This window comes from Bubalus kerabau, chromosome 4, assembly GCF_029407905.1.
Source record: "Bubalus kerabau isolate K-KA32 ecotype Philippines breed swamp buffalo chromosome 4, PCC_UOA_SB_1v2, whole genome shotgun sequence".
NCBI classification, from domain to species: domain Eukaryota; kingdom Metazoa; phylum Chordata; class Mammalia; order Artiodactyla; family Bovidae; genus Bubalus; species Bubalus kerabau.
Window position 1 is genome coordinate 143,326,347 of NC_073627.1, and position 25,421 is coordinate 143,351,767.

The 25,421-nt window shown below is 54.1% G+C and overlaps 2 protein-coding genes across 5 annotated transcripts in view; both read right to left on the bottom strand.

The window, feature by feature from the left end:
* CNTFR (ciliary neurotrophic factor receptor) overlaps positions 1–4,627 on the bottom strand; it is a 39,430-nt gene extending 34,803 nt beyond the window's left edge. The window contains exon 1 of one of the 2 annotated variants that reach the window (XM_055578869.1): positions 4,381–4,627. The gene's annotated coding sequence lies outside the window, so the exon portion shown is untranslated. Of the gene's footprint in view, positions 1–3,311; positions 3,466–4,380 lie in introns of those variants that run through there. The other variant, XM_055578868.1, reaches the window with a different exon arrangement.
* An 18,293-nt stretch (positions 4,628–22,920) lies between these two features.
* Positions 22,921–25,171, bottom strand: RPP25L (ribonuclease P/MRP subunit p25 like). Of its 3 annotated transcripts, none has more exons than XM_055580287.1 (2): positions 25,048–25,171; positions 22,921–24,326 (listed from the first exon to the last, which is right to left on the bottom strand). In XM_055580287.1, the coding sequence occupies exon 2, from the start codon at positions 24,291–24,293 to the stop codon at positions 23,802–23,804; it is 492 nt and encodes a 163-aa protein (XP_055436262.1). In that variant the 5' UTR covers positions 24,294–24,326; positions 25,048–25,171; the 3' UTR covers positions 22,921–23,801. The 3 variants fall into 3 exon arrangements, with proteins under 3 accessions (XP_055436262.1, XP_055436260.1, XP_055436261.1); XM_055580285.1 differs by having other exon boundaries at positions 22,921–24,323; positions 25,048–25,166; XM_055580286.1 differs by having other exon boundaries at positions 22,921–24,323; positions 25,086–25,104.
* Positions 25,172–25,421: the final 250 nt, after the last annotated feature.

Genomic DNA, 25,421 nt, shown 5'->3' on the forward strand with positions numbered 1-25,421 from the left:
CTACTTCGTGGGGTGCTGGTGCACTGGCCTCCACAAAAAGAAGGGTATAAAGCCCCGAGCAGTGTCTTCAAGGCAGGTGGAGTCCTAAGACTGATTGTAACCTGACCCAATTGCCACCCCATCCCACCCCTGCAGAGCTACTGCTCTTTTGGGAGGCAGAGTGGAGAACCCCAGGCAGATGCTGGAGACAGGATAAGGACTCAGGCATTCCAGGAGACACTGGGAGATATAACAAAATGTGGCCCAACCCCGTTCCAGCCAGAGAAAAGGAGAGGGAAGAGGGTGCGTTCCACTCCAGTCTTCTCCTCCAGCCACCTTCTCACCACAGATCTGGGGCTACCGTCTCCAGAATCAGAGATTCGTCATCTAGGAGAGGTCAAAGAAGCCAGATGTCTATCCCCCTCAAGTCAACCTTCATGCTGCTCCCATCTGAAGGATAACTGGGATGGGGGAGATGTCTTGGGAAGACATGAGTCTTACTTCCCCATACCTGACCCTCTCTATCACAGGAGGGGTACCCAAAACTATTGAACAAAGATGTGCATGTACATGGTTCATAGGGAACCCTAAGGGTACATGTCACCCCGGAACCAAAAAGCCACTCAGCTGTCCTGAGAGTGATTGAGAGCCTAGTCTCCTCTGGAAGAACAGGCAGAAAGGTTTAACTGGGTGTTTCCCACCACTCTCCACCAGCCCACAATCCAAGTAATGGACGTGACCAAACACATATCTCTTCCACTCCCCACCTCTGGAGAACACAGATCTTGTAATAGTCTCTGTTCCCGTCCCCAGCTGCCCTGAGACATACCATAAACCAGTGAAAGCATGGGTGAGTTGAACCATGAGTTCTAAGTTCCCCTGGGAGTGTGAACATAATCCTAACGTGGGTTTGAGTGTCCCAGAATGGAAAGCTAACTTGGTGTGATTCTAAGTGTGAATCCCAGGGTTTCCATGTGAATATGAAAGCCTCAAGGTGCAAGCACCAGTCTGAGTGTGAGCACTGGGGCCCTAGTGTGACTCTGAATCTAAGCCCCAGAATAGAAGCAAGTTTAATTAACTACCAGGGATGTCAGTCTGAGTGTGAACACCAAGATGGAAGTTTAGGTTTGAGTGTGAATGCTGGTCTCATTGTGCATGTGACTATAAGCCCCAGGGCTGAAATGGGAGTCTAACTGTGAGCCCCAGGATTCCCAAACAAGTCAGTACAGGCAAGAGTCCTAGTGTTCATGTGAGCCCCTGGTCTTCGGGGCTTTCTGAGTGTTAGCTAAGGTTCCCCACTTGAGTCTGAGTATGAGCACTGGGGTCCCTTTATAAGTATGGGTCCCTAAGTGATCCCAGGATGGAAGTGAGTATCTTGAGTCTGCTAGTGTGAATCTGAGTGTGAACCCCAAGATGTGAGCATGCATGTATGAACCCCAATGTCTTATGTGAGTCCTTGAGCTCAAATGAACTCCTGGTTCCCCAGGTAAGTCTGGGTGTGAGCCCCAGAATGTGTGAATCTGAGAAAGCTCCAGGGTGTCAGTGTGAGTCCCAGTGTGAGCCCTAGGACCTCAGGGAGTTCTCAGCATGGGCTCTAGGTCTCAGTATTAGCCTATGAGCCTCAGGACAGAAATGTGAATCTAAGTGTGAGCCTAGAGTCCCAATGTGAGTCTGAGTGTAAACTCCAGGACTGAAATGTATCACTGGATATGACCAGAATATAAGTGAATCTGAGTGGAAGTCCATTGTCCTGTGGTAATTCTGAGTGTGAGTCCATATGAGTTTAAGTGTCCCAGTATGAAGCTGAGTATAAATTCCAGAGCCTCTAGAAGTCTTGCATGTGAACTCTAAACTCCTACTTTTCACATAAGGCTCAGGGTCCCAGTCGGAGTATTAACCGTGATGGACTGTGAACCTGGGCTGCATGTCACCAATCCCGACCAGGAGCCCTAAGAACCAGCCCAGAGGATCTGTGTGGATTTTGGCAGTGGAGCAGGTATGCAGAATTTATGGAGACACAGTCCCCTCCACCCACCAAGCTCTGGCTAGCTATACAGCCATAGAAACATCTAATTGTTCAAGCTCCATCATCCCCACATATGCATTGGTACACAATCATACCCAGAGTTAGACACACAAAAATGCACTCAGTGTTTCAGACCCCCCGACAAACAGCAATTACAGATGCACAAACACACCCAGCATTTCATACACCCACCTCCTCCGTGATTACAGCCACAGGAATACCCCCAGTGACACAGACACAATTACATCAAGTACTACAGGCAAAGCAAATAGTGTTGCAGACACACTTCTCCAGTGGCATGCACACACACACCCAGTGTTGCAGACACAACACTGCCAGCCACACAGACGCTTCTCAAAAGAGAGAGACTAGACGGAAAGAGAAAGAAAATCCTGAATTTTCAACAAGGCGTGAAATAGTCCTGCCCGCCTGAAGCTACTGACGGGGGGAGGGGGCCAAGGGAGCGGACGAGCGCGAGATCTAGCGCTGGAAGAGAGGCTCGGGAGAGGAGAGGCTCGGAGCCGAGGAGGAGAGCTGTCCGTCTGGTGACCTCCCCGCGGCCCAGCCCCCACGCACCGGGCGCTACACTACTCCGAGCAGCACAGGGACACCCAGGCCGGCTCCAGCAGAGCCACACTAGGGGAAGACACACACCGGCAGACTCACAAAGAGGCGGGGACACACCGCAGGCGGACTCACACGGACACACAACACGGGAGCACTTACAAAGAGATTCTGGAGGAGACCCACTAAACGGAGATACATCCAGGCGGACTCACGAGGAAACCACAGGCAGGCTCGCGCCGACACACACACACACACACACACACACAAGCAGATTCACATGGACACCCATATACTGGCGGACGCGCAACCGTCCGTTCACACCCCTGGGCGCTTTCAAGTCCAGATTTCTGCTGGAGAAGGAAGCCGCCTCTGGGCGCGCGGGGGTCACTACGACCCCCCAGCTCCAGAATTTTCCCAGACCCTGCGCGCGACGCTGAGAGGTGAGGGAGAACCCGGTGCTAGGGCAATCGATCCCTGCCACCTCCCGCCGGCCGACTGTCCGCCCCACCACCACCACGCCCAACCCCCGGCGCGCCCGGACGTGGGGGGCTGTTTCTCCTGCGCCCCCGCCCCCGAGTTTACGGGCAAAGTTTCCCGTGAACTTTCCTGTCCCCCCCCACCCCAGTCTCGGGCCCATGCACGTCCCCTCTCTCTTCCCGCGCGCACGAGGGCCGCGGATCTGTCGGTCAACCCGAGGGTTTGAGGGTCCGGCCGCGCGCGCTCCGCGCGAGGTACTCACCGAGCCCTCGGGCCGCCGGGGCTCCGCGCCTAGCTCTTCGACCGCCCCCGGCAGGGAGAGAGGCAGGGAGCGCGGAGCTAGCACCGCCACCGGATCCCGCCGCCGAACCCCGCGCTGCGCCGGCTGGAGCCACTGCCTCCGCTGCCGCCGCCGCCCGCTCTGCACCGGCTCCTCGGCGCTCGGCGGCTTTAACCCCCCCCATCCTCCTCCCTCCCTCGCGCGCTCCCTCCCTCCTTCCCTCGCCCATGTGACCGCGGGCGCCCGCCCGGCCGCGCGCGCCCTCGCTCCCCTCCCCCTCCCTCCTTGTCTCCCCGCGCCTCCGCGGCCGCGCGCCGCGACCCCCTCCCGACCACGGCCCCCGCGCGCCCCTGCCGTGGCACGATCCCTCTCCTGGCACGCGCGGGCACAGTCATCCTCAGCAGGCCTGTGAGCCCCCACTCCCCCTCACTCAGGCTGGCTCCCACTCTCCCCCGCGGGCACACTCGCCCGCAGTGGCACGCGTGGCCCCCTCGCCTTCACCCTCTCTCGGGAACGCCCTCCAGACGGCTGTAGTCCCCGTGCTTCACGCGCAGCCCGGACCGCGGGTCTGAGAAACGCGCGCGCACCCACACCCACACCCACTCCGCCGGATCCCCCAGGGCCGCTGGGCGTGCATCCAATTCCCCAGGGTCGCTCATTCACACTCCCTCGCTCACTCAGCCTTGGCCAGGTCTCCGCGGCTCACACTCCCGCACCTTCGAGCCTTTAGTGCCTTGGACGGACACCCTGGCACAGCCGGGGCCAACTCTCAGGGTTCTCCCGCCAGCATCTCCTTGAGAAGAGCTGGAGCAGGCCCTACTTTGGGCCGGAGAGGCCAGCCGCCTCCGCCCCTCCCAGATCTCCTACCGCCCCCAGCAACGACACCCCCTCTCCCAGTCTTAGACACTTACACCCCTCACACCGAAGGAATAGGGCTGTTTGCTCGCATGACCCGAAGCGGACCAGGCTGAAAACCCAGGCCCTCGCCTCCCATCAAGTCTCCGGTGATACACCGCAACTACCCCTCTCCCCTCTCCTTCTTCACCCTCACCTAACCCATCCCCGGGCACGCGGCCTGGGGAGTGACCGCCACTGGGATGCAGGATGTAGGGAGAACGCGCCCTTTTTGCCCGGGTCGGCAGTGCCAGAGCGCGAGTGCCAGAGTTGGGCGCTGGAGGTTCACCCTTCGAGCTTCCCTTTCGCAGCCTGGGCCTCTCGCGAGCTGGTGTGCTCACTTCACGCGTCCCGGGGCCTGGGGTCTGGCTATTACAGGGAAGAATTCAGGTTAGACAACCCGACTACTTCTGAGGCCACAGGAGAGCGCAACAGAAAGGGTGAATGCCAGGGGGCGGAGAACGAGTGGCCCACCCCCATCCCCACCCCTTGGATTTTTCACCTGACCTTTGACCCATAATCCCAGCTGCCTGGCCCCTCCGGGGAGCTGCGCGGGGTTTGCGGGCGGGGAGAGGGGGAAGGAAGTATCTCGCTGCTTCCTCACACCCTTCCCTAGTAGGCTGCCCAGAGCGCCCGGGCCCTTTTCCCAACAAATGCCTCAGGGACTCCCATTGCAGAGGAAAAAACCTTCCCGCCACTGCCCGGGCCTTTCACTTTTATTTCCGTGGCCGCAGGATCCCATCAGTGCAACCAGCAGGGGTCAGCCGGGGCTGGGGCCAAGAGAGGGCCAGCTGGGGCTTAGGGACACACGGAGAAATAGTGGCTTCCAGCCGAAATCAGCTCACGCCCACCCACAGTAGGTGTCTTCTATCTGGCCTTTCTGGGTCAGGAGCCTACAAGTACCCAGGCCGCGGGCGGAGACAGGGTGGTGGGCACCGGGAAGGAGTGGAGACGGTGCGACAGAATCTGGGGGTGAGGGGGGCGGCGGTTGGGGGTGTCAGGAATTGCCTCTCCTTCTGCTCCGAAACTAGGCCTGGGAGAGGCTGGGTGCTGAGGCGGGGGGCGCCCCTCCCCTCGAGGCGCAGTCTGGAGTCGAGATCTGCGGGGTTCTTGGTGGGCTGACTTGACCTCCAGATCTTCCCGTGTCCTGGACTCAGCAGCTGTCTGCCAGGTTGAGATCAGAGGGGAGATCCGCCCCGGACCAACGTGCCCTCCCCACCTAGGGGCCCTGGGGGTGCCATAGGTCGTGCCCAAGCCCGCGGGTGCCGGGGCAGGGTCCGGGCGGGGTAACCGGGGTCCGGCAGCCGGGTAAATCGGTTTCCGAGGATTAGCGAGGACCAGAGGCGCACGTCGGAACGGATTCCACCGTCGGTCTATCTGCAGCTTCTCGCTGCGCAGTACCCAGCGGCCGCGCCCGCTTCCCCAGGGCCGCAGCGACACCTGGCGGGCGGTGCGGGAGGCGCGTTCTCGCTCAAGCCGCAGCTCCCGCAAAGAGGCAGCAGCGTCCTCCTAACTGAGCAACGAGGGTGCGGCCCCTCTCTCCCTCCTGCCCCTGCCGCCTGGTCCAGAAGAGATTCTCCTTGCTTCTCAGCTGGGGCAACAGATTACTCGTGCTTTTCTGCTCGTGCTGGCTCCAGTGCCCTGTCTGTAAACGAGCTTCTGAGCTTTCTAAGCCTCTGTGTTGAACCCTCCTTTACCCCATCTCCCTGGCGGCAAAGCCGAGCCTCGTCGGTGGCTCTTCAAATCCCTTGCAGGAGCTGGCCCTGTCTCCTCTCCGGCTTTAATAGGCGTCCCTATCCCCTGTAGCCCCAGCCCTGCATCAGTTCCCTTCTCTTTCATTCCCACTTATCCTTAAGCCACATCCCACTTTGCTGACCCCCTCCCCCAACCCCACGCCATCTTCACCATCTGCCTCTCCTATGGGTCAGCAGGAAATAACGTCCCCAGTTCAAAGCCCTAGTGCTCTGCAAGAGACAGGGATTACAGATTTGAGCATTCTGGAAGGCCTTGGGAAATTGGAGGTGGGGGTTCTCCCTGACTGTAAAACTCCTCAGAGTTTTATAGCTACCATGAAAGACTTTTGGCTCCACCCTCCTCCATCCTGACCTACACTTGGACCACCTCCCACCCACCCCCCCTTTCCCAGGAGATAGCTGTGCCATGCCAAGGACATTGGGTGACAAGGACCCTTTCCCATTCCTTTGTCCTCAAGGAAAGAGAGCCCCCACCCCATCTACCTTTTCCAGTGCTCCTTCAGGAAATGGTGCTTATTTCTAACCTGTTATAACATCAGAAAGGTCCACCTTGAGGCACATACCTGGATACCCAAAATCACAAATACACATCCAGACTGTCTTACCTCCAAATGCCGGACACACCTTATTTAAAATCACATGTGCATGCGTGCTAAGTCACTCAGTCGTGTCCAACTCTTTGCAACCTCGAGGACTATAGCCCATTAGGATCCTCTGTCCATTGGATTCTCCAGACAAGAATACTGGAGTGGGTTGCCATGCCCTTCTGCAGCGGATCTTCCTGACCTAGGGATCGAACCCAGGTCTCTGATGTCTCCTGCATTGGCTGATGGGTTCTTCACCACTAGCGCCACCTGGGAAGCCCATCCATCATGTTACATACCTAGTCTCAAAGAGTGAAATGTGTATATTGAACCTCACTATGGCACACTGGGAGTCTGGGACCCCTGCCTGGGGCTGGGAGTTAGAGGTCTCAAGGACCGAACTCCTGGAATCACACACTTACACACCGCACCACACACAGACACAGTTACCCACACAACCATGTACTCAGTCACACCACATGGCACACAAGCAGAGTCACACACGCTCTCAATCACACATAGTCCCACACTGGGGTTTGGCAGGTCGGGGCGGGCTCCCAGAGGCAGTTACGTAAACGCCCTCGCAGCCCTCCCTTGCTCCCCCTCACCCCCCTCCTGCTTCCTCACACAGTGCCAGCGCCCGGGGCGGCTTGGCCGGGGCCCGGGAACAGCTCGGCCTCGCGGAGGCTCCAGGCGCCGAGAAACCCGATCCGACATAGCCCTAGGCCGAGCCAGGGAGGGGGGCCTGGAGCACCACCCCCAGCATGCTCAGGGTCCAGCTCAGCCCCCCAGAGATGACTCCCCAACACCCTGGGACAGCACCTAGGGCCCACTTACAACACCCCCTGCAGACCACCCCCTTCTGGAATCTGGATCACCACCTGAGTGTACCCTGACCCCTTCACTCTCTGGCACCGAAAAAGAGCAAATTCCCTAAAGGTAGAGAAGGGGTTAGGGCTGAAGCCATAATGGTGGTACTTAAGTATTCAGCCGGGAATTGCCGCCAGTTCTCTGGAGCCATCTCCTCTTCATCCTCACTGGGGTTCTCTAAAGCCGCTGTGGGAAAGAGATGCTTTTGCTCTTGCCCCGGGCCCCCTCACATTCACTGCCTACGGTTCCCAACATATTCTATCAGAATTCTAAATTATTCAAATAGATCCAAGGCTCCCCCATCCCCTTTGGTATCCTTCCTTCCTCCTTAGTTGGAAGTTCTAACTCCAGTCTAACCCCCAGTTCCTCCTGTTTTGCTAAGAAGGAAGTTTGAGGGCAACCTGAGACCTTGGGACTGGGGAATGAAATCCCCGAAAGGAGGAAGGATTAAGGCTTAGGAAACTGCTGACAGTCAGGAGTCTAAGAGGAGAGAAGAGACTGTCTGTGTCCCCCCGCCCCCACCCCGCCCCCACCACCACCCATTCTGCAGCTCAGACTCAATTTTTCACAATAGCTTTTGAGTATCTGCCTGGGCTGCCCAGGCCCAGGCAGAAAGGGAATTTCCCCCTATGTTCTCTCTTAATGAACAAAACATTTCATGTTGAAATTCCTCCTCTGCCCCCAGCCCAGTGTCTCCAGGACCCCCCAGCCTGACCAAGCAGGGGGACCACTAAGAGGGAAGTAACAGAGTAGAGGGAAGCCCCCAGGGGAAGTGTCATTCACATTGAAGGGGGCATCTTTTTTCATGAATAATTAGGGTGACTTTTTTTTTTCACTTTTGGCTAAAATCATCCACTCCTATGGCAGCTTCCCAGAAAGGGCGGCGGGAGAGTGGCCGGCGCTGTCCCGAGGCCCAGGACATGGCCCCCCTCCCCTGGGCGAGAAGCCTTCCCTGAGTTGTTTTCCTGGTCTCTTCCTCTTGGATGTTTTTTTGATTATTAATCACATTTTCCATCCGCAGGCTCAGTCCAGACCCCCTCCCCCTGGGGTCAGGGCTGGACACAGGGAGGAGGAGCAGTCTCTAGGACAGGATGGGCAGTGACCTGGTCTTGGCTGCCCTAAAAGAGGTCGACAGCAGCATGTCACAGATCACACCTCCGCCACCCCAGGACATAGTAAGATGTCAATCAATACGAGTGGAGTAAACGAATGAACAGGTGTCCAGCTTTCACAACATGCAGCTGGTACTGAAGGCAAAGCCCCCAGTATCCCTCTCTTGATGGCACAGACAGGGAATCCGCTCAGAGAGGGAGAGTCATTTGCCCAGAGTCACACAGCAAGTTAGTACCAGAGCCAGAACAGGACCCCAGCAGTGCTGATGGTTCCTCCATCCATAAGGCAGTCAATAAGTATGTATTGAACACTTAGTATATGACAGGCATTGACTTAAGTGACAAGACAGTAGTGAACCAACCAGATGAAAATTTCTTCCCTCTCAAGGCTGTGGAGCAACTAAAACTCCACACGTTGCTGGTGGGTGTATAAGTTGGTTCAACCACTTTGGAACACTGTTTGGTGGGATCTTCTAAGCTAAACATATGTATATCCCATGACCCAGCAATTCCACTCCTAGATGTATAGCCAAAGGAAATTATTGTGCATATTTACCAAGAATGTTCTCTGCAGTTTATTCATTATAGCCTCAAACTGGAAACCACTGAGTGAATGAATAGATTGTGATAGAGTTCCAACAATGGAAAAGGACCAACTGTAGCTACACACAACAAAAATGGATAAAGCTCACAACCAAAACATTGAGCAAGGGGGCGGGGAAACAAGAACCAAACAGGAAAGAGTATGTATTGAATGATTTCACTTCTATAAAGCTCAAGGCAAAGCTGATTTACAGTGAGAGAAGCCAGAATTGCAGTTACCTTTGCTGGGAGTGGAGGGGAGCTAGGGAGGGCAGGGAGGTTTCCAAGAGCATACATAGGTATGTCAGAATTTAAGTTGTGATCTTAAGATGTGCACACTTTATTGTTTACTTTTTGCCTTTAAAAAATAAAAAAGATGTTTAAAAATCTCCTGGCCTCATGAGAGTCACATTCTAGTCAGGGAAGATGAATACTAAATAAAATAGGTAAGTGTTAAGTCTGTCCATATAAGATTGCTGAGTCTGACTCCATAGGCCTCTCGGGGAAGGAGCGACAGCCTACGTGTCACCTAAAAGAAGCCTGGATAAGCCCCTCTGCCCTTCCCCAGAGGGCCACACTCTTTTCCCCTAGAGTAGTGAGCGCTATGTTCCGCTACCTATCTACTTGGATGGCACCTGTGAGCTCCACGAGGGTGGCCCTATGGCCGCCATCTCCAGGCACCTAGAGCTGGGTCTGCCATAGAACAGATGCTCCTACCATGGGAAGCAGAGCTAAATAAATGTCGAATGAGTGAGTGAACGACTGATGCAAGCAGGAACTGGGGAAGTCGAGTCCCAGGACACAGGAGAGAGAGCCTGTCTGGATGGGTCACAACCTCCAGGGATGGGAAACAGGGTTTGGTATTCAGTAGGGGGTTGAGCAGAGACCTCGAAGGCAGAATGAGGTTTTCTGAGTGGCTCGGAGACCACATCCTGAAGCACCTCTGGTGCCAAGGCCACACAGGCCTGAAAAGGCATAAAGTAGGTGAGGAACAGACCCAGATTTGCCTTCTAGTGGGAAAGTTGAGCCTGCCAGGAAGAGGATGGCAAGAAAGTCTAAGACTGGAGGTGGGGCAGCTGGGGAGGAGGTGTTAGCAGTGACCAGTGGGAGAGAGACCTCCATCCTGATTAGGGGCAGGGCCATGGGGCAGAAGAGAGAATACGGGGCTTTGGAGGAGGCAGGGAGCATGGGCACTCAGATTCATCTTCTTCATCTGCTCCCATTACCACTGGAGGGAACCGCACCCCCTCCCCACCCGTTGCCCTATACACAGAGAGCAGGATCCCCAGACACTCAGCGTCCAGGGTCTCCTCTCCCGAGGTCCCGAGGCCCTGGTGATCCTAGGCTCTGGGCTATCTGGAAAGAGAAGTAGATGGTCAGGGATGGGGGAGAGGATCCAGAGCTGGTGGGGAGAGAGGGACAGAAGAGGACAGGGCAACTAGGGGTTAGCCGCTCTGTGTGTTGGAAGGTGGGAGCAAGAGCAACAGACTTGCACAATCACAGATGCAGATTTTCCTCTTGTGTTGCAAAAAATGTGCATGAAACTAATTCCCTGCTCAGAAACACCCACCCCCATGGGCCCTGATCCCCCTCCCCTCCCTTTCTTCACAGGGGAGGCACATGTCCTTAAGGATTGTCCCCCTGGAGTGCCAGCCCAGAGTCTGCCCTTGATCTGTGCTGCTGTAGAGGTGCCTCCAAGATAAGAAAGAGGGCTGGGATTTCCAAACCAGACTGAGGGCCATGTGGCCCCAAGACCAGCTCCCTCCCTTCATCTCCCAAAGCTCCATTCCTGGACAGCCTGTGATTCCCTGGGGCAGAGGGAAAGGGGAGAAAAGAGGCCCCACTTTCCCCCCAGAAACTCAACTGCGATGATTCAGAAGATAGAACAGGATTAGAGATTTGGAGACTGAATGCCAGAGACACCAAGTCCCAGGGAAACAGACAGAGGCAGCAGGGGAGTTCAAGAGAGAAAACTGAATTAAATTCACCTCAACAGACATTTATTAGCACCTATTGTGTGCCAAGCCCAGAGGGAACATTTGTGTATGGAAGCACAGAGGACTCCCAGGTTTTTGGTATGTGGCTGGGAGATGATGGTGCTTTACACAGGGCTGGAGAGGGGATGGGGCTTGATGTGGCCCGTGGAAGGGTCTGTGGGATGGTGGCCAGCAGGGGTGTGGATGGGGAGGGCAGAGAACTTGAGAGAGGGTGGGTTGCTGGCGGGTGCAGTCCCTGTCCACAGCTCCCCGACTCTCTATGCCAGCACGTGTCGGCTGCACGGACATTCATCTCAGACTGACCTGGGCACTATGAAGGTGCTGGAAGCAGGCAGGGTAGACCAGGGAGCAGGGAAAGGCAGTGATGAGGGGGAGGGGAGGAGAAAATTGAGGCTGAAACCTTGGGAAGCATGATTAAAAGACAGAGAGAGCAGGGAAAGGGTGGTAGCCCCAGAGGGAGAAGGAGAGCCAGGAGGCAGGGTTGTCACAGGACAAAAAGGAGCCTGGTGAGGCCAAGAAAGAGCCCTGGGCTTTAGCAGCCAGGAGTCAGGGGAGGCCAGCGGGGCCAAGCTGGTGCTCTGGAGCTACCTGATACAGAGGCCTGTGAGCAGAGGGTGGGACCCCTTCCCCAGCCTCCCCGTTGTCCCCAGAGCCCTGCTTGGTCTGGCAGCACCTCTCTCAGCCAGGGCCAGGGGAAGAAGAGGATGAAAAAGCTCCCCCACCTCCAGACTGCCATCCCTGTGCCCCTGGACTTCCCAGGAGGGTCCTGAGCCCGCCTTGAGCTTGGGAGCCCGAAACAGTCTGGGACCCTTGGGGACCCTGAGGGTAATTAAAACCAGGGCTAAGACATTAGAAACCATAACGCCGACTCCCCGGCTCCCCCAGGCTGGCTCCTGGTTTTCTTCTTGCCAGATCCTCTCTGCTGCTGACAGCTTGGCTCTCTAGGCCCCCACCAGCTGGGCTGATGACCCTCCTCCACAAACCAGGGGCCTCTAACCAGAAGGCCCCCAAAGCCAGCCTGCAGGGACCTCCTTTCTGTGCTCAGACAACCTCGGTGTATACTAGGCTGATCCCCATATCAAAGCATCCCCCAATTCAAATCTGGGTCCCTTACTGCAGAAGCTATCCTAGGGTGCTGAAGGAAGACCATGGGAAGGGTTTCTTGATAGAGAAAGGAAAGAGAGAGGAGGAGACGCGGGGCAGAAGTGCCTCTCAACTAGAGGTGCTCCACAAGGGTGTGGGAAAGAAAGAATGAGTCTTCCAACCTGGGCCCCACCAAAGCCAGGTGTCAGCTGGGCCGAATCTGAAGCAGGGCCAGGACAGGCTGCACCCCAGGGTGGCAGGAAGGAGGGAGGTCCACTCGGTTCTATGGAGTTCCCCTTCCCCCCTCCCCCTGCCCTCATGTCTCTGACAACAAGGTCAGGAAGCCACATGTTTGCTGGTCTGATGGGAAGGGCCCTCCTCCTACACAGCTGTCTGGCGATTTCAGGATTCCCAAATTCCCTGGGAGTGCTGCCGTGGGAATCTGTCTCCCCCTCGATCTCTAGGTCTGCCTCACTCCTGGCTCTTCAGGGAGACCAAAGGGATCAAACACCTTGTTTTTGTTTTAGTCGCTGAGTTGTGTCCAACTCTTTTGTGACCCCATGGACTGATGCCCACCAGGCTCCTCTGTCCATGGGATTCTCCAGGCAAGAACACTGGAGTGGGTAGCCATTTCCTTCCCCACGGGTGTCTTTCAACCCAGGGATCAAACCTGAGTCTCCTGCATTGGCCGGCAGATTCTTTACTGCTGAGCCATCAGGAAAGCCCCATCAAATACCTACTCCATCACTTACTGGCCTTGTGGCCTCAGGCAAGTGACTTACTGTCTTGGTGTCTCAATTACCCCAGGAGTGAAACGATATCAGAATCGCGCCTAACACCTAGGACTGTTGTGGAGATTCAGTGAAATGAGATAATCCAGTCTAGTGATCGGCACCAACCTGGTGGGTACTAGAGCCCTGTCTGGCTTGGGCTTTCTCCCCATCTATGTCTCTTCCTCTGTCTGTTGGTCCTTCTCTCCATCCGGCCATCTATATCACTCTAGTTCTCTCAGTCTTTGTCCACCTTTCTCTCTCTTGTCCTCTCCCCACATCCAGCTCTGTCCAGACAGCCCTGGTTGACTCTGCTCCAACCCATGTTGATACAACCAGCCCAGGCCGACGGAGGTGGGGTGTCCGGGGAGGTTTTTAATTCAAACATGGAATTCCCAGCAGCAGGATCACGCCTGGGCCTGAACATGGGTGAATCACAGTTGGTGGGAAGAGCGATTATGTCTGTATCCTTTCTGGAGGGGCAGGATTGGGGGCTCAGTCTGGCAGCCTCTTGGAGGAGAGGGGACTTGCCCTGACTGCACTGGCCGCCCCCACACCTGGGCTCAAGCCAGATCCCCCGTATTCAGGGCCTGTGTGGAGGTAAGGCAACCTCCCCAGAGCCCAGGACCGAAAGGGGAAGCCCTCCACTTCAACGTGGAGGTGGTTTGTGCATGTTTAGTCTCTAAGTCGTGTCTGACTCTTTGAAACCCCATGAACTGTAGCCCGCCAGGCTCCTCTGTCCATGAGATTTCTCAGACAAGAATACTGGAGTGGGTTGCCACTTCCTTCCCCACGGACTGGTCTACCTGCCCTCAAAACACTCTCGTCCACCCTCACCCCCAAGTCTTGTTCTTAGCTTCCCATAGCCCATCCCGAATCCTGTATAGAGGCATGTCTCTGTCTCAATCTTGATCTGTGACTTCTGCACCCCCAAACTTAGGCTACCAAGGATAGGAAACTGTGGGGGTTGAAGAGTCTAGGTTCTTCACTTGGACCAAAGAGTTCCTTCTTGGGAGGGTTGGGGGAGACAAAAAGTCTAGATGTCACTTTTGATCACTGTGGACCTGTGAAGGCAGAAGGTATGCATGAAATAGGTGCTCTAGAAACATAAACCAAATGGAGGAAGGGGATACAAAGGACCCCAAACAGGGAATTGGATGGCTGAGGCTGCAGCAGGCAGAACCATGAGTAGGCTGTGGAAAGGCTGCTGTTTGATTCTGTGGCTCAGCAAGGAATCTTCTCTGGGGGCCAGGATTGGTCTCAACTAGTCCCAGATGCCCCCATACCTGGGTCCCCGCCAGGCCCCTCACGTCAACCCTTGGGAAGAGGGCCAGGGTTGAGGTCAATTCCCTATTCCCAGTGCATCATTGTCTCAAGGTGCCCGCCAGCTTCGTGGAGCGGGAGCTGGAGCTACAGATCCAGAGAGGGAGACACACCAGGCAGGGTCACACAGCAGGCAGAGGCTGGGAGCCCTGATGTCCTGGCAGCCAGCCTGGGTCTGTCACGGGGATCCTGTGCCAACACTGTGACAGGGGCCAGACCAAAAACAGGCATTTATGTGGGGAGAGAGCCGAGGAATCCTTGAACATGTTGGCAGCTGGGCCAGGGCTGGAGCATCCCATCAGGCAAGGACAGATGTGCAGTTTCCTGTCTTTCCCATCAGATGGAGACGAGCACTGGGATAAGGGGTTCCGAGAGGCAGAGCACAAGAGGAGAGAGAGAACCTTGGGAGAGAGACCAAGAAATAGACACAATCAGAGTCAGACACAAAAATAGAGATATGGAGAAATAAGATGTGAGTCAGAGACACAGAGATAGGGAGATGCAGAAGGAGGGAGAGCTAGGGAATTAAAGACACAGAGACCAAGATTAGGCAAGACACAGAGTCAGAAAGAATTGTCTTCGAGTCTCAGAGGAACCGTGACACAGCGTCAACAACATACAGACATAGACAGACACTCAGAGACTAGGGAGATGGAAAAGAAAAACAGGAGGGAGAAGTAGAAATGAAGATGATGGGGAGAGAGACAGAAAGATCCAGAGAGGCAGAGCAATGGAGAGAGGGCAAGGCAAAGGGGGACAAAGACAGAATGAGGCAGAGTGAGGTCAGCAGCAGGCATGGGGAAAACAGGTGACAGAGGAGAGTCTCCCGGTCTCCAGTCTCTCCAGCCTGGTCTCTCCAGGGTTTGGACCCCCCATCCCCTTGCTATTCTCTGGTTTCCATAGAAACAGGGAGGGCAGCGCTGAATTTGCATATATATCTACATCCTTTCTATCTGCATAATTCAACAGGTTTCCGTGCATATTCATGAGACCATGAATGAAGGTGACTCTTCCAGTCCCTGCTCAAAACCTGGCTGTGACGCCCCCTGGCTTGCAGTACACAGGCATGGCTCCAGGCCCAATCTCACAGGCACTGACTTGTCCCTGCCAGACCCTGCTAACAACATTCCCTCTCACCCTGCTCCCCAAACACTCCCCCTGTACTTCCCTACCTCCCGACCTTTCCTCAGGTGAGGCCCCTCTGCTTTCCAGGGACGCTGATATCCTTTTCTCAGCATCAGTCCTGCCGACAGTACACACGCACACAGGCACTTCGCACACTCACTTGCATGTGCACACATGAACTCTGGTGGAGGGGGCATGACAGCGAGGGAGCAGTGCTCACCCTGGTTCCCTGGTGGAGGAGACCCCTCAGTCACACTCCCATCTGGAGTCAGAGAAGAGAGTGCATGAAGGGATCACCTTCAAGAGGCTGAGGTCTAAGCAGAGCTGAAGGCCACAGATACACCAACAAAGAGGGACCTAGGACATTGTGGCCTCCACGTGGAAACTGACAGAGACCTGCAGTTCTGGAAAGAATAACCCGCAGTTCTGGCAAGAATAACCCGAGGAGCTAGAACAGAGCCTGAAGGAGTCTCCAGAACAGAAGGACTGAGGTGGCTCAAATGGTGGGGGAGAGGCTGCCTAGGGACAAGAACCCTTTCAAAGTGCCGAGCCTTGAAAGCTCTTGCAACCTGGGCAGGGCTTCTTCAGGGCCTTCTCCAGCCATAATTTTGGCGTCACCATCTCTCCTGGATCCCTGCAGCAGCCTCCTCACTGCTCACTCTGCCCTGTGCCCTGAGTCCACGTTCCACCCTGCAGCAGCCAGAAGTTTCTCTGAAACAGCAGTCAAGTATCCCCCACCACTCCCTCCTCTTCACCTTCAGAGACTCTCCATCACTCTCAAGAAAGCGTGCAAGCTCCTCAGCCAGGCACTTGGGCCTTTCCAGTCTGGCTCCCACCCATCTCTAGCCTCATTCCTCATACTCCCTGCTTTGAATTTCACAGTCCAGTGATCATTTCTATGCTCTTCTCACTTCTATGCCTTAGCTCATTCCTGCCCTTTACATAGAACGTCCTTTCCACTCTTCTTCCAGATTTTTTGGGGGGCCATGCTACATGCCATATAGGATCTCAGTTCCCCAACCAGGGATCGAACCTGCATCCCATGCACTGGAACCATGGAGTCTTAACCACTGGACTCTCAGGATAGTCATAACTCTTATTCGAGATCCTACATAGGCACTACCTCCTTCTCTTTGAAGCTTTGCCTGTTCCTAAAGACTGGATGAGGGACTCTGAACTCCTGAAGTCTAATGAACTTGCCTAATTTCTATACTCATCACACCAATAATGAAATCACTTATATATATGACTTAAAGCCCTCATGGGGCTGGAGCTTCCAAGCCCAGTGACTATATTTGTCACATTATGGGTGATAATTAGCTATTTGTTGAATAACTGAGAAGTCACTAAGCCTGTGCTAGGTTGCTTCAGTCGTGTCTGACTCTTTGCGACCCTATGGACTGTAGCCTGCCAGACTCCTCTGGGGATGTCCATGGGGATTCTCCAGGCAAGAATACTGGAGTGAGTTGCCATGCCCTCCTCCAGGAGATCTTTCTGACCCAGAGATCAAACCCAAGTTTCTTATGTCTTCTGCATTGGCAAGCGGATTCTTTACCACTAGTGCCACCTGGGAAGCCCTGAGAGGTCACTAAGCCTATGGAAGGCCAAATTTCAGGCCTTGACTACCCTCTCTGTGTCCTAACTGCACAGATCCTGCAAAGGGAAGGAATGCTCTATTCCTTTGCAAATGATGCCATCTTGTGGACACACTCAAAAGTGCAGCCAGACATTACCTGGGAGTGGTTCAGTTCAGTTCAGTGGCTCAGTCGTGTCCGACTCTTTGCAACCCCATGAATCGCAGCACGCCAGGCCTCCCTGTCCATCACCAACTCCCGGAGTTCACTCAAACTCACGTCCATCGAGTCGGTGATGCCATCCAGCCATCTCATCCTCTGTTGTCCCCTTCTCCTCCTGCCCCCAATCCGTCCCAGCATCAGGGTCTTTTCCAATGAGTCAACTCTTCTCATGAGATGGCCAAAGTACTGGAGTTTCAGCTTTAGCATCATTCCTTCCAAAGAACACCCAGGACTGATCTCCTTTAGAATGGACTGGTTGGGAGTGGTTATGTTCTGTCAAACCGGGGCTGATCCTGGAGCTCCAGGCAAATGGTGGGGAGTGAGGAGCTAGGCTCTGAACAGGAAGTGTCACTGGTGTCCTTTGAAAAATCTTGATGAGCTCTAAGCAGAAAGAATGGCAACACCAAAGGCTCAGAAGCAAGACCAAAGGCTCAGAAGCAGAAAAATCTCATGACAAGTGGGAAGAGTAGGGAGTTAGTGTGGCCAGAGCCCAGGGTCCAAGGGGACTGAGTCAAAGTCCTTCTTACTTCCAAGACTCCTGGATGGAGGGCTAAATTAGGATCTTGGGATTAAAACACATCTGCAAGCTAAGTCGGGTTGTGTTCAGTTGTGTTCAACTCTTTGCGACCCCATGGACTGTAGCCCACCAGGCTCCTCTGTCTGTGGGATTCTCCAGGCAAGAATACTGGAGTGGGTTGCCATGCCCTCCTCCAGGGGACCTTCTTGACCCAGGGATCAAACCTGTGCTTCCTGTGTTTCTTGCATTGCAGGCAGATTCTTTTCCACTGAGCCACTGGGGAAGCCCTGAAGACTCTTGAGAGTCCCTTGGACTGCAAGGAGATCCAACCAGTCCATTCTGAAGGAGATCAGCCCTGGGATTTCTTTGGAAGGAATGATGCTAAAGCTGAAACTCCAGTACTTTGGCCACCTCATGCGAAGAGTTGACTCATTGGAAGACTCTGATGCTGGGAGGGATTGGGGGCAGGAGGAGAAGGGGACAACAGAGGATGAGATGGCTGGATGGCATCACCAACTCAATGGACGTGAGTCTGAGTGAACTCCGGGAGTTGGCGATGGACAGGGAGGTCTGGCGTGCTGCGATTCATGGGGTTGCAAAGAGTCGGATACGACTGAGTGACTGAAATGAACTGAACTGATAGCTCCTCCAGTCATATTGTTCTGAAGTCCCCACTTCAAGGGTACTCACTGTGCATGTCATCTCTCAGGCAGGTAGTGAGAATGCTCAGCACATTCTATCCTGGGTGGTCCCACCTCCTCAACATACCCATGATCGCCCTCCCCAGCCTCTTAAATTCCTCAACCTCATCTTCAGTGACTTTCCCTCTAGACCACCAGGTATCTACTCTCATGCCCACTATCAAATCCTGCCAGTTCCTAAAACTCTCAAACTCACTGATTTAATTTCATCCTTTGGCTACTATGAAGTGTTGAATTGCATCCCTCCATAAATTGCATCCCTCCATTATGTTGGAGTCCTAACCCTTAGTACCTCACAATGTGACCTTATTTGAAAATAGGACCTTTACAGAGGTAAGTTAAAATGAGGCCATTGGGATGGGCCCTAGTCAAATATGACTGGTGTCCTTATAAAAAGGAGACATTTGGAGACAGAAACAGACACAAAGGGAAGATGGATGTGTCTAGAGTAAATGTGAAGACGGATGTGAAGACGGATGACTGGAGTAAAGCAGCCAAAAGCCAAGACCAAAGACTTCTGGCACACCGGAAGCTAGGAAGCATTAAGGAAGGATTCCCAGGCAGGTTTCAGAGGGAAACGGCTCTGACACCTTGATTCGGGGCTTCTAGTCTCCAAAACTGTGAGACAGAACAGTTCTGTTGTTCTAAGCCACCCAGTTGGTGGTCCTTTGTTATGGGTGCCCTAGAAACTGGTACCACTATGATGAAACTGAAAGTGAAGTCGCTTAGTTGTGTCCAGCTCTTTTCAACCCTGTGGTCTGTAGCCCACCAGGCTCCTCCGTCCATGGGATTCTCCAGGCAAGAATACTGGAGTGGGTTGCCATTTCCTTCTCCAGGGGATCTTCCTGACCCAGGTATCGAACCTGGGTCTCCCACATTGCAGGCAGATGCTTTACCCTCTGAGCCACCAGGGAAGCATACAATACTCTGTCCCACTTCTCTCACATAGTCTACCTCACTCCACCCCATTTTTATAAGGACTTCTAGGCCACTGACCCCTGCCCCTTGCTAGCTTCACTTCTTTCCTGACCTAGGTTGGATTCCTTGGACCTTCTTCACATACACTCTCTTGCCAGTCTCACTATTCCTGCTTCCCCTGAGTCTTCACTTGGCCTGTGGGTGCTGCTGGAGTGCACTCTGACTGATGATATTACAAGTTCATGGGGCTTGTACAAGCTCATCTGGGCTTCTAGCTCTGCCTGGTCATCCTCCTATACCTCACTAGCTGTCTTCCCCAGTTGAAACAACTCTCTACCAGCCTCCTTGCTCCACTCTCAGCAGCAGAGCTGGACTTCTGCTTTGAGATTAGAAGCCTCTGAACTCTGAACTCCATGTCTCACCTTTACCTCTATACCCACCTGCATGCATAGCCATCCTCAACTCTGTCCCTCCTGCTACAGGCAGACATCTCTCCTCTGCCCTTTGCGAGGCCCGTGCCTCCCCGCTCTAAGACCCATTCCCTCTCATCGCCCCCAGGAGTCTCATTCTGAGTTAGCCACAATCCTGCATCTCCATGCTTTTCCCTACTGGCTTCCCCCATCAGCCTACAAACTAGTCTCTGCTAATTTATTAAAAATAAACAAATAAAACTCTCTGTATCCCAGAATCATCTCTCTCCTCCCATCACAATAGTTTGTTGAAAAAGCTATCTCCACTTCCCTACCTTTTGTGCCAAGGTATTACCTTTTCTCAGAGAAGGCAATGGCACCCCACTCCAGTACTCTTGCCTGGAAAATCCCATGGACGGAGGAGCCTGGTAGGCTGCAGTCCATGGGGTCGCAAAGAGTCGGACACGACTGAGCAACTTCACTTTCACTTTTCACTTTCATACATTGGAGAAGGAAATAGCACCCCACTCCAGTGTTCTTGCCTGGAGAATCCCAGGGACGGGGGAGCCTGGTGGGCTGCCGCCTATGGGGTTGCACAGAGTCGGACATGCCTGAAGTGACTTAGCATAGCATAGCATAGCATTACCTTTTCTAAGAGATTATGGAGGAAGACACTCAGAGTTGGTGATGGGCAGGGAGGCCTGGCGTGCTGCAATTCATTGGGTTGCAAAGAGTCGGACACGACTGAGCACTGAGCGACTGAACTGAATTGAAGGAGAAAGTGAAAAGAAATTGAACTGGCAAATGTACGTAGTACTTATGCTCCCTCCCGCCTAAGCTTGGTCAGAGAATGGAGTTAGGGGACTGGAGGCCTCAATAAGGGCTTAGAGCAGGCATGAGGGGACCACAGGACCAGCAGGCTGTGGTCAAAACTTGGAATGCTGCATCTTTTTCTTTTCACAGACTATTGTGATGGGAGGAAAGAGATGATTCTGGGATACAGAGAATTTTATTTGTTTATTTTAAATAAATTAGCAGAGACTAGTTTGTAGGCTGATGGGGGAAGCCAGTAGAAAAAGGCATGGAGATGCAGGATTGTGGCTAACTCAGAATGAGACTCCTTGATTCTGAAGGCCTCACTCTGGCTCCCTCCCTGCCATTCCTCTGGTAGGACTCACTTGGGCCCCCGCAGTGGCCAAGCAGGGAAAAGGCCCCAGATTCACTAGCCGTTGCTCCCCAAGCCTGTGTCCTATCTCCTGATTCTCTAAGTAGTGGCAGATCCTGTTCTTCTCAAGGGATTTTGACTGCAGCTCAGTTTCTCTCCACATTTCCCCTGCCATCATCAAGACCCCAGGTGGTGCCTTAATGAGGAGCTGCCCGGTGGGGAGTTCATCCTGCGAGTCCCAGAGCCTATGATACTGCCTAACTGAATCACTCCCTCAACATAGTCACCACGCTTAGTTCACATGCTCTTTCCACCCTGGCCGCCACACACTGGATCAAGATGGGATGCTGAGCCAAAGATCAATAGTCTGCAAGAAGCCTGGTCCCAAATCTCTGGGGACCATTGATACACAGGGGACTGTTGATGGTAAAGGACATGCAAGTAGAGATGTTCAGAGAAATGGCGATATGCAGAAGCTTAGCAGGAGCAAAAAACGTGAATTAGACACAGAGAGTAAATCAGGCAGATCCTGGTAGCCAGACACTGAGTCAGGACCACAGCCATTAGGACGGTATTAGATGCTTCATGACCTTCTGCAGTTGAGAGGCCCAGCTGGGAAGCTGCAGAGGGTTTTTCTGTCTTATCTAGTATGCCCTGAATCTCTCACCCCTCCACTCTGGGCAAGAAAAAGATGCAGTGTTCCAAGTTTTGACCACAGCCTGCTGGTCCTGTGGTCCCCTCATGCATGCTCTAAGCCCTTATTGAGGCCTCCAGTCCCTTAACTCCATCTCTCCCAATATTTCAACCCCACCTGCCTGGACTCAGCCAGACATCACTTCAACACCCTCCAACTGCTGTGCCCATCCTGCTACACGGTCCCAGAAGAGTCCACCCTTTGTGCTTTCCTAGTGATTGGACACCCAAGCTGTGGACACAATGGAGAACATAAAATCCAGTGGAACACCCAATTTGCTCAAGTCTTCACTGAGTCCACTACTGCCCACGATCCTGCTCTGGTTCCTGTAGCCTCCTGGCTACCACTGCAATCCTCACCTTTCCTTATGCTCCTGACCTGGTGAACCTGAGCCTACAGCCAAGGTGAGACAGAAGAGGAACCGCTAGGGGTACAAAGGGTGAGAACTGAAGGGGGAATGTGGAATTGAGCTTATGTTTTTAAGGAAAAAACATGTTTGTAAGCTGACTCATTCATAATGAGGGCAATAAACATTTACAGTCATCCCTCGGTATCCTCAGGGAACTGGCTCTAGGATCCCCCATGGATTTTTTTTACCAAAATACTCAAGTCCCTTAAATAAAAAGGTGGAGTACAATCAGCCGTTTGTATCCACAAGTTCTACATCCACAGATATGGAGAGCTGAGGGTATACAGGCCCAGGTGATATTTAAGAATCATATGTATATTTCTACATTTAATCCTCATAACAATCCTACGAGGCAAGTATTACATCTTGTTCTATGGATGAGAACACTAAAGCACAGAGCAGTAACTTCCTAGTAAGTGGCAGAACCAGGATTCAAATCCAGACAGTCTGGTGACCAAGGCCATGATCTCAACCACTATACTGTAATATAGGCATACCTCAGAGACATTTTGGGTTCAGTTCCAGACCACCTCAATAAAAGGAAGATCTCTATAGTGCGAGTCACAGAAGTTTATTGGTTTCCCAGTGCTTAAAAAAGTTATGTTTACCCTATGAAGTGAAGTGAAGTCGCTCAGTCGTGTCCGACTCTTTGTGACCCCATGGACTGTAGCCTACCATGCTTCTCTATCTATGTGATTCTCCAGGCAAGAATACTGGAGTGGGTTACCATTTCCTTCTCCAGGGGATCTTCCCGACCCAGGGATCGAATCCGGGTCTCCCACATTGGAGGCAGAGGCTTTAACCTCTGAGCCACCAGGGAAGCCCTATACTGTCGTCTATTATGAATGTGACAGAATTGTGGCTAAAAAACAATCTACATACATACCTTAATTTTAAAATATTTTATTGCTAAAAAATGCTAACCATCATTTGAGCTTTCACTAAGTTACAGTAGTAACATCATAGATCACTAATACAAATATAATAATAATTAAAGTTTGAGCTATTTTGAGAATTACCAAAATGTGACAGAGACACGAAATGAACACTGTTGGAAAAATGGCATTGCCAGACTTGTTCAATGCAGGCTTGCCACAAAACTTCACTTCTTATGTAAGAAATGTAGTATCTGCGTGCAACAAAATGAGGTATGTCTCTATGCTGCAGGTGGAGAAAAATGCAGAGTCCTTCAACCAGCTCCAAACAGGAAGCAGACAGCTACCCAGGGATCTATACAGTCAGGTTACTGCTTGAGGCTGCATCTTCAGTCCCAGCACCCATCTGAACCTACTTTTCTTGTCTCTAGACTGAGAGCTCCTGGGGGTCAAGGGCAGGAACTCCCACTCCTTTAATCCCACTTCCAACAGCAGGCCAAGCAGAGGTTCATCAGACAAATAGACAGAGCCTTTATTTCCTAACTCACTCCTTGGATCTCTGTCAGAAGACAGATGAGAGGCACTGTATGTAGAAGGCAAAGTAACCCTTCTTCTTTCTCTACATAATATTGTATTTTATTTATGCTGTGGCAAGTTGACCTACACACTGACTTAGGATGTTGCTTCTTAAGCAATCTAGAACCCGGCAGAGACTCCACACCTGTCACTCTTCACAAAAGTCCCTTTCCAGGAGCCAGAGGGAAGGGGAAGCAGGATAAGGAGGCCCACTTTCGTAAACTCAAGTTTTGTTGGAGACCTTGAGCAGTTAGAGGCTTCTCAAAGGTACAGCCATCCTAGACACTCAGTCTAGACAACAGCTTGCCCACAGGTCCTCAGAACCGGGTATCTCGAGCCCTTCTTCTAGGCTGAGGGCCACAGCTGAAGGCAGGTGTGGGCCCGAGGTCAGGGGGTGCCCCAGGGGGCTGGTAGCCATACTCATTGGGGTCCAGGGGGTCTCGGCTCAGCAGCACCCACACTGCAGGCACATGGCTGCGGACCGTGAGGGGATCCAGACCCGTGTCAGGTGAGGTAGGCACCCAGCTGTCCTCGGTCTGCAGGAAGCGCAGCTTGGTAAGCTGGTACAAGCCTGGTACCCGCCGTTTGACAATCTCAGCACAGCTGACAGCCTTGCCTGCAGCGCGGCCAGAGCCTGAGAATACCACGTGGCGAGCGCTGCCGCCCTCCAGCCGCTCCAGCGCCAGGCCCAAGAGGTTGCGGATCTTGCTGCCGGCTCGGACCCGCATCTCCAGGGTATCAGGAGGCAGCTGGGGCATCGGGGAAGGTGCGGGGAGTTCCACAGAGCCAGCTTTCCGGTAGTGCTCCATCCAGCCTGCTGTCGTGTCCGCCTCGCTGCCCTGCTGCAGGGAAGTCAGAGGATGGTGGGCACTGTGTCCCAGGCCACCCCACCCTGCCTCCCTAGGGCGCTGCTCCGCCCAGATTTCCCAGAAAGGGGACCTTAAACCCCTCATCCCCAGGACAAGGGGTCATGCCTGCCTCCCCCTAGCGGGGGATGTACCCCAGACCTCTGGACAGGGCCATAACCCTCCACCGACCCTGAACACCGGCCAAGCCCCTCCATCTCTAGCTCCCTGGCACTGGGAATGAACCTTCCTCATCTGGGGTTCCTGGGGACTGGATCCAGGCCCTTACCCGAGACTCCCTAAGCACAAGGCTGAGTGCTCCTCACCCTGGGCTCCCCACGAGGCGACAGGGCAAAGGCGCCTCACTTCGTGCTCCCAGAGATCAGGGCCAAGCGCCCCCCACCCCGCCCCCCATACCCCATACTCCACCAAACGGAGCCAAGAGCCCTCATCCAAAAGCTCCTCAAAGACAGAAACGATCCCCTCCCCAACTCCTGGACCCCGAAGACAGGGTCGGGCACCGCTCTCTCATCCAGAGATTCCAGGGTCGATCCCCCCCAACCTAGGGTCCCTCAGACACTGCGAAGCAGAGGCTTGACGACAACGGCTGCTCTGGCCACCCCTGGCGTCGGGGCCGCGAGAGGCCGGGCTCCGTGGTCCCCACCGCCACTGGCCACCGCAGAGGCCCAGCACCCGGCCTCCCCTCTCCTCCTCGCACCTTCAGGCGCCCCCGCCCCGCAGGGCTCCGGCTCTCACCGCCGCGGCCGCGCACTCCCTACGCTCGATCTGAAGCCAAGATGGCGCGGGCCGAGAGCGCGCCGAAGCCGCGGGGCCGCGCACGCCGGACGGGGCGGGGCCTGAGGGGCGGGGTTCGCAAACTGAGAGGTGCAGGACGCCGGGGAGTGAGCGGGCCCCGGACACGCGGATCCGCTGCACGCGGGGTGTCTTCGCTGTTATGCCCCGGGCAAGGAGCATTCCTTTGCGAGCGGAGAGAGCGCTGCGGGGGAGAGGAGCGGCCAGCAGAAGAGTCCCGCGTCCGAAGTCCGCGTCGGAAGGATGCGGAGGATTTGGCCCTTAGAAGATGCACGGCGG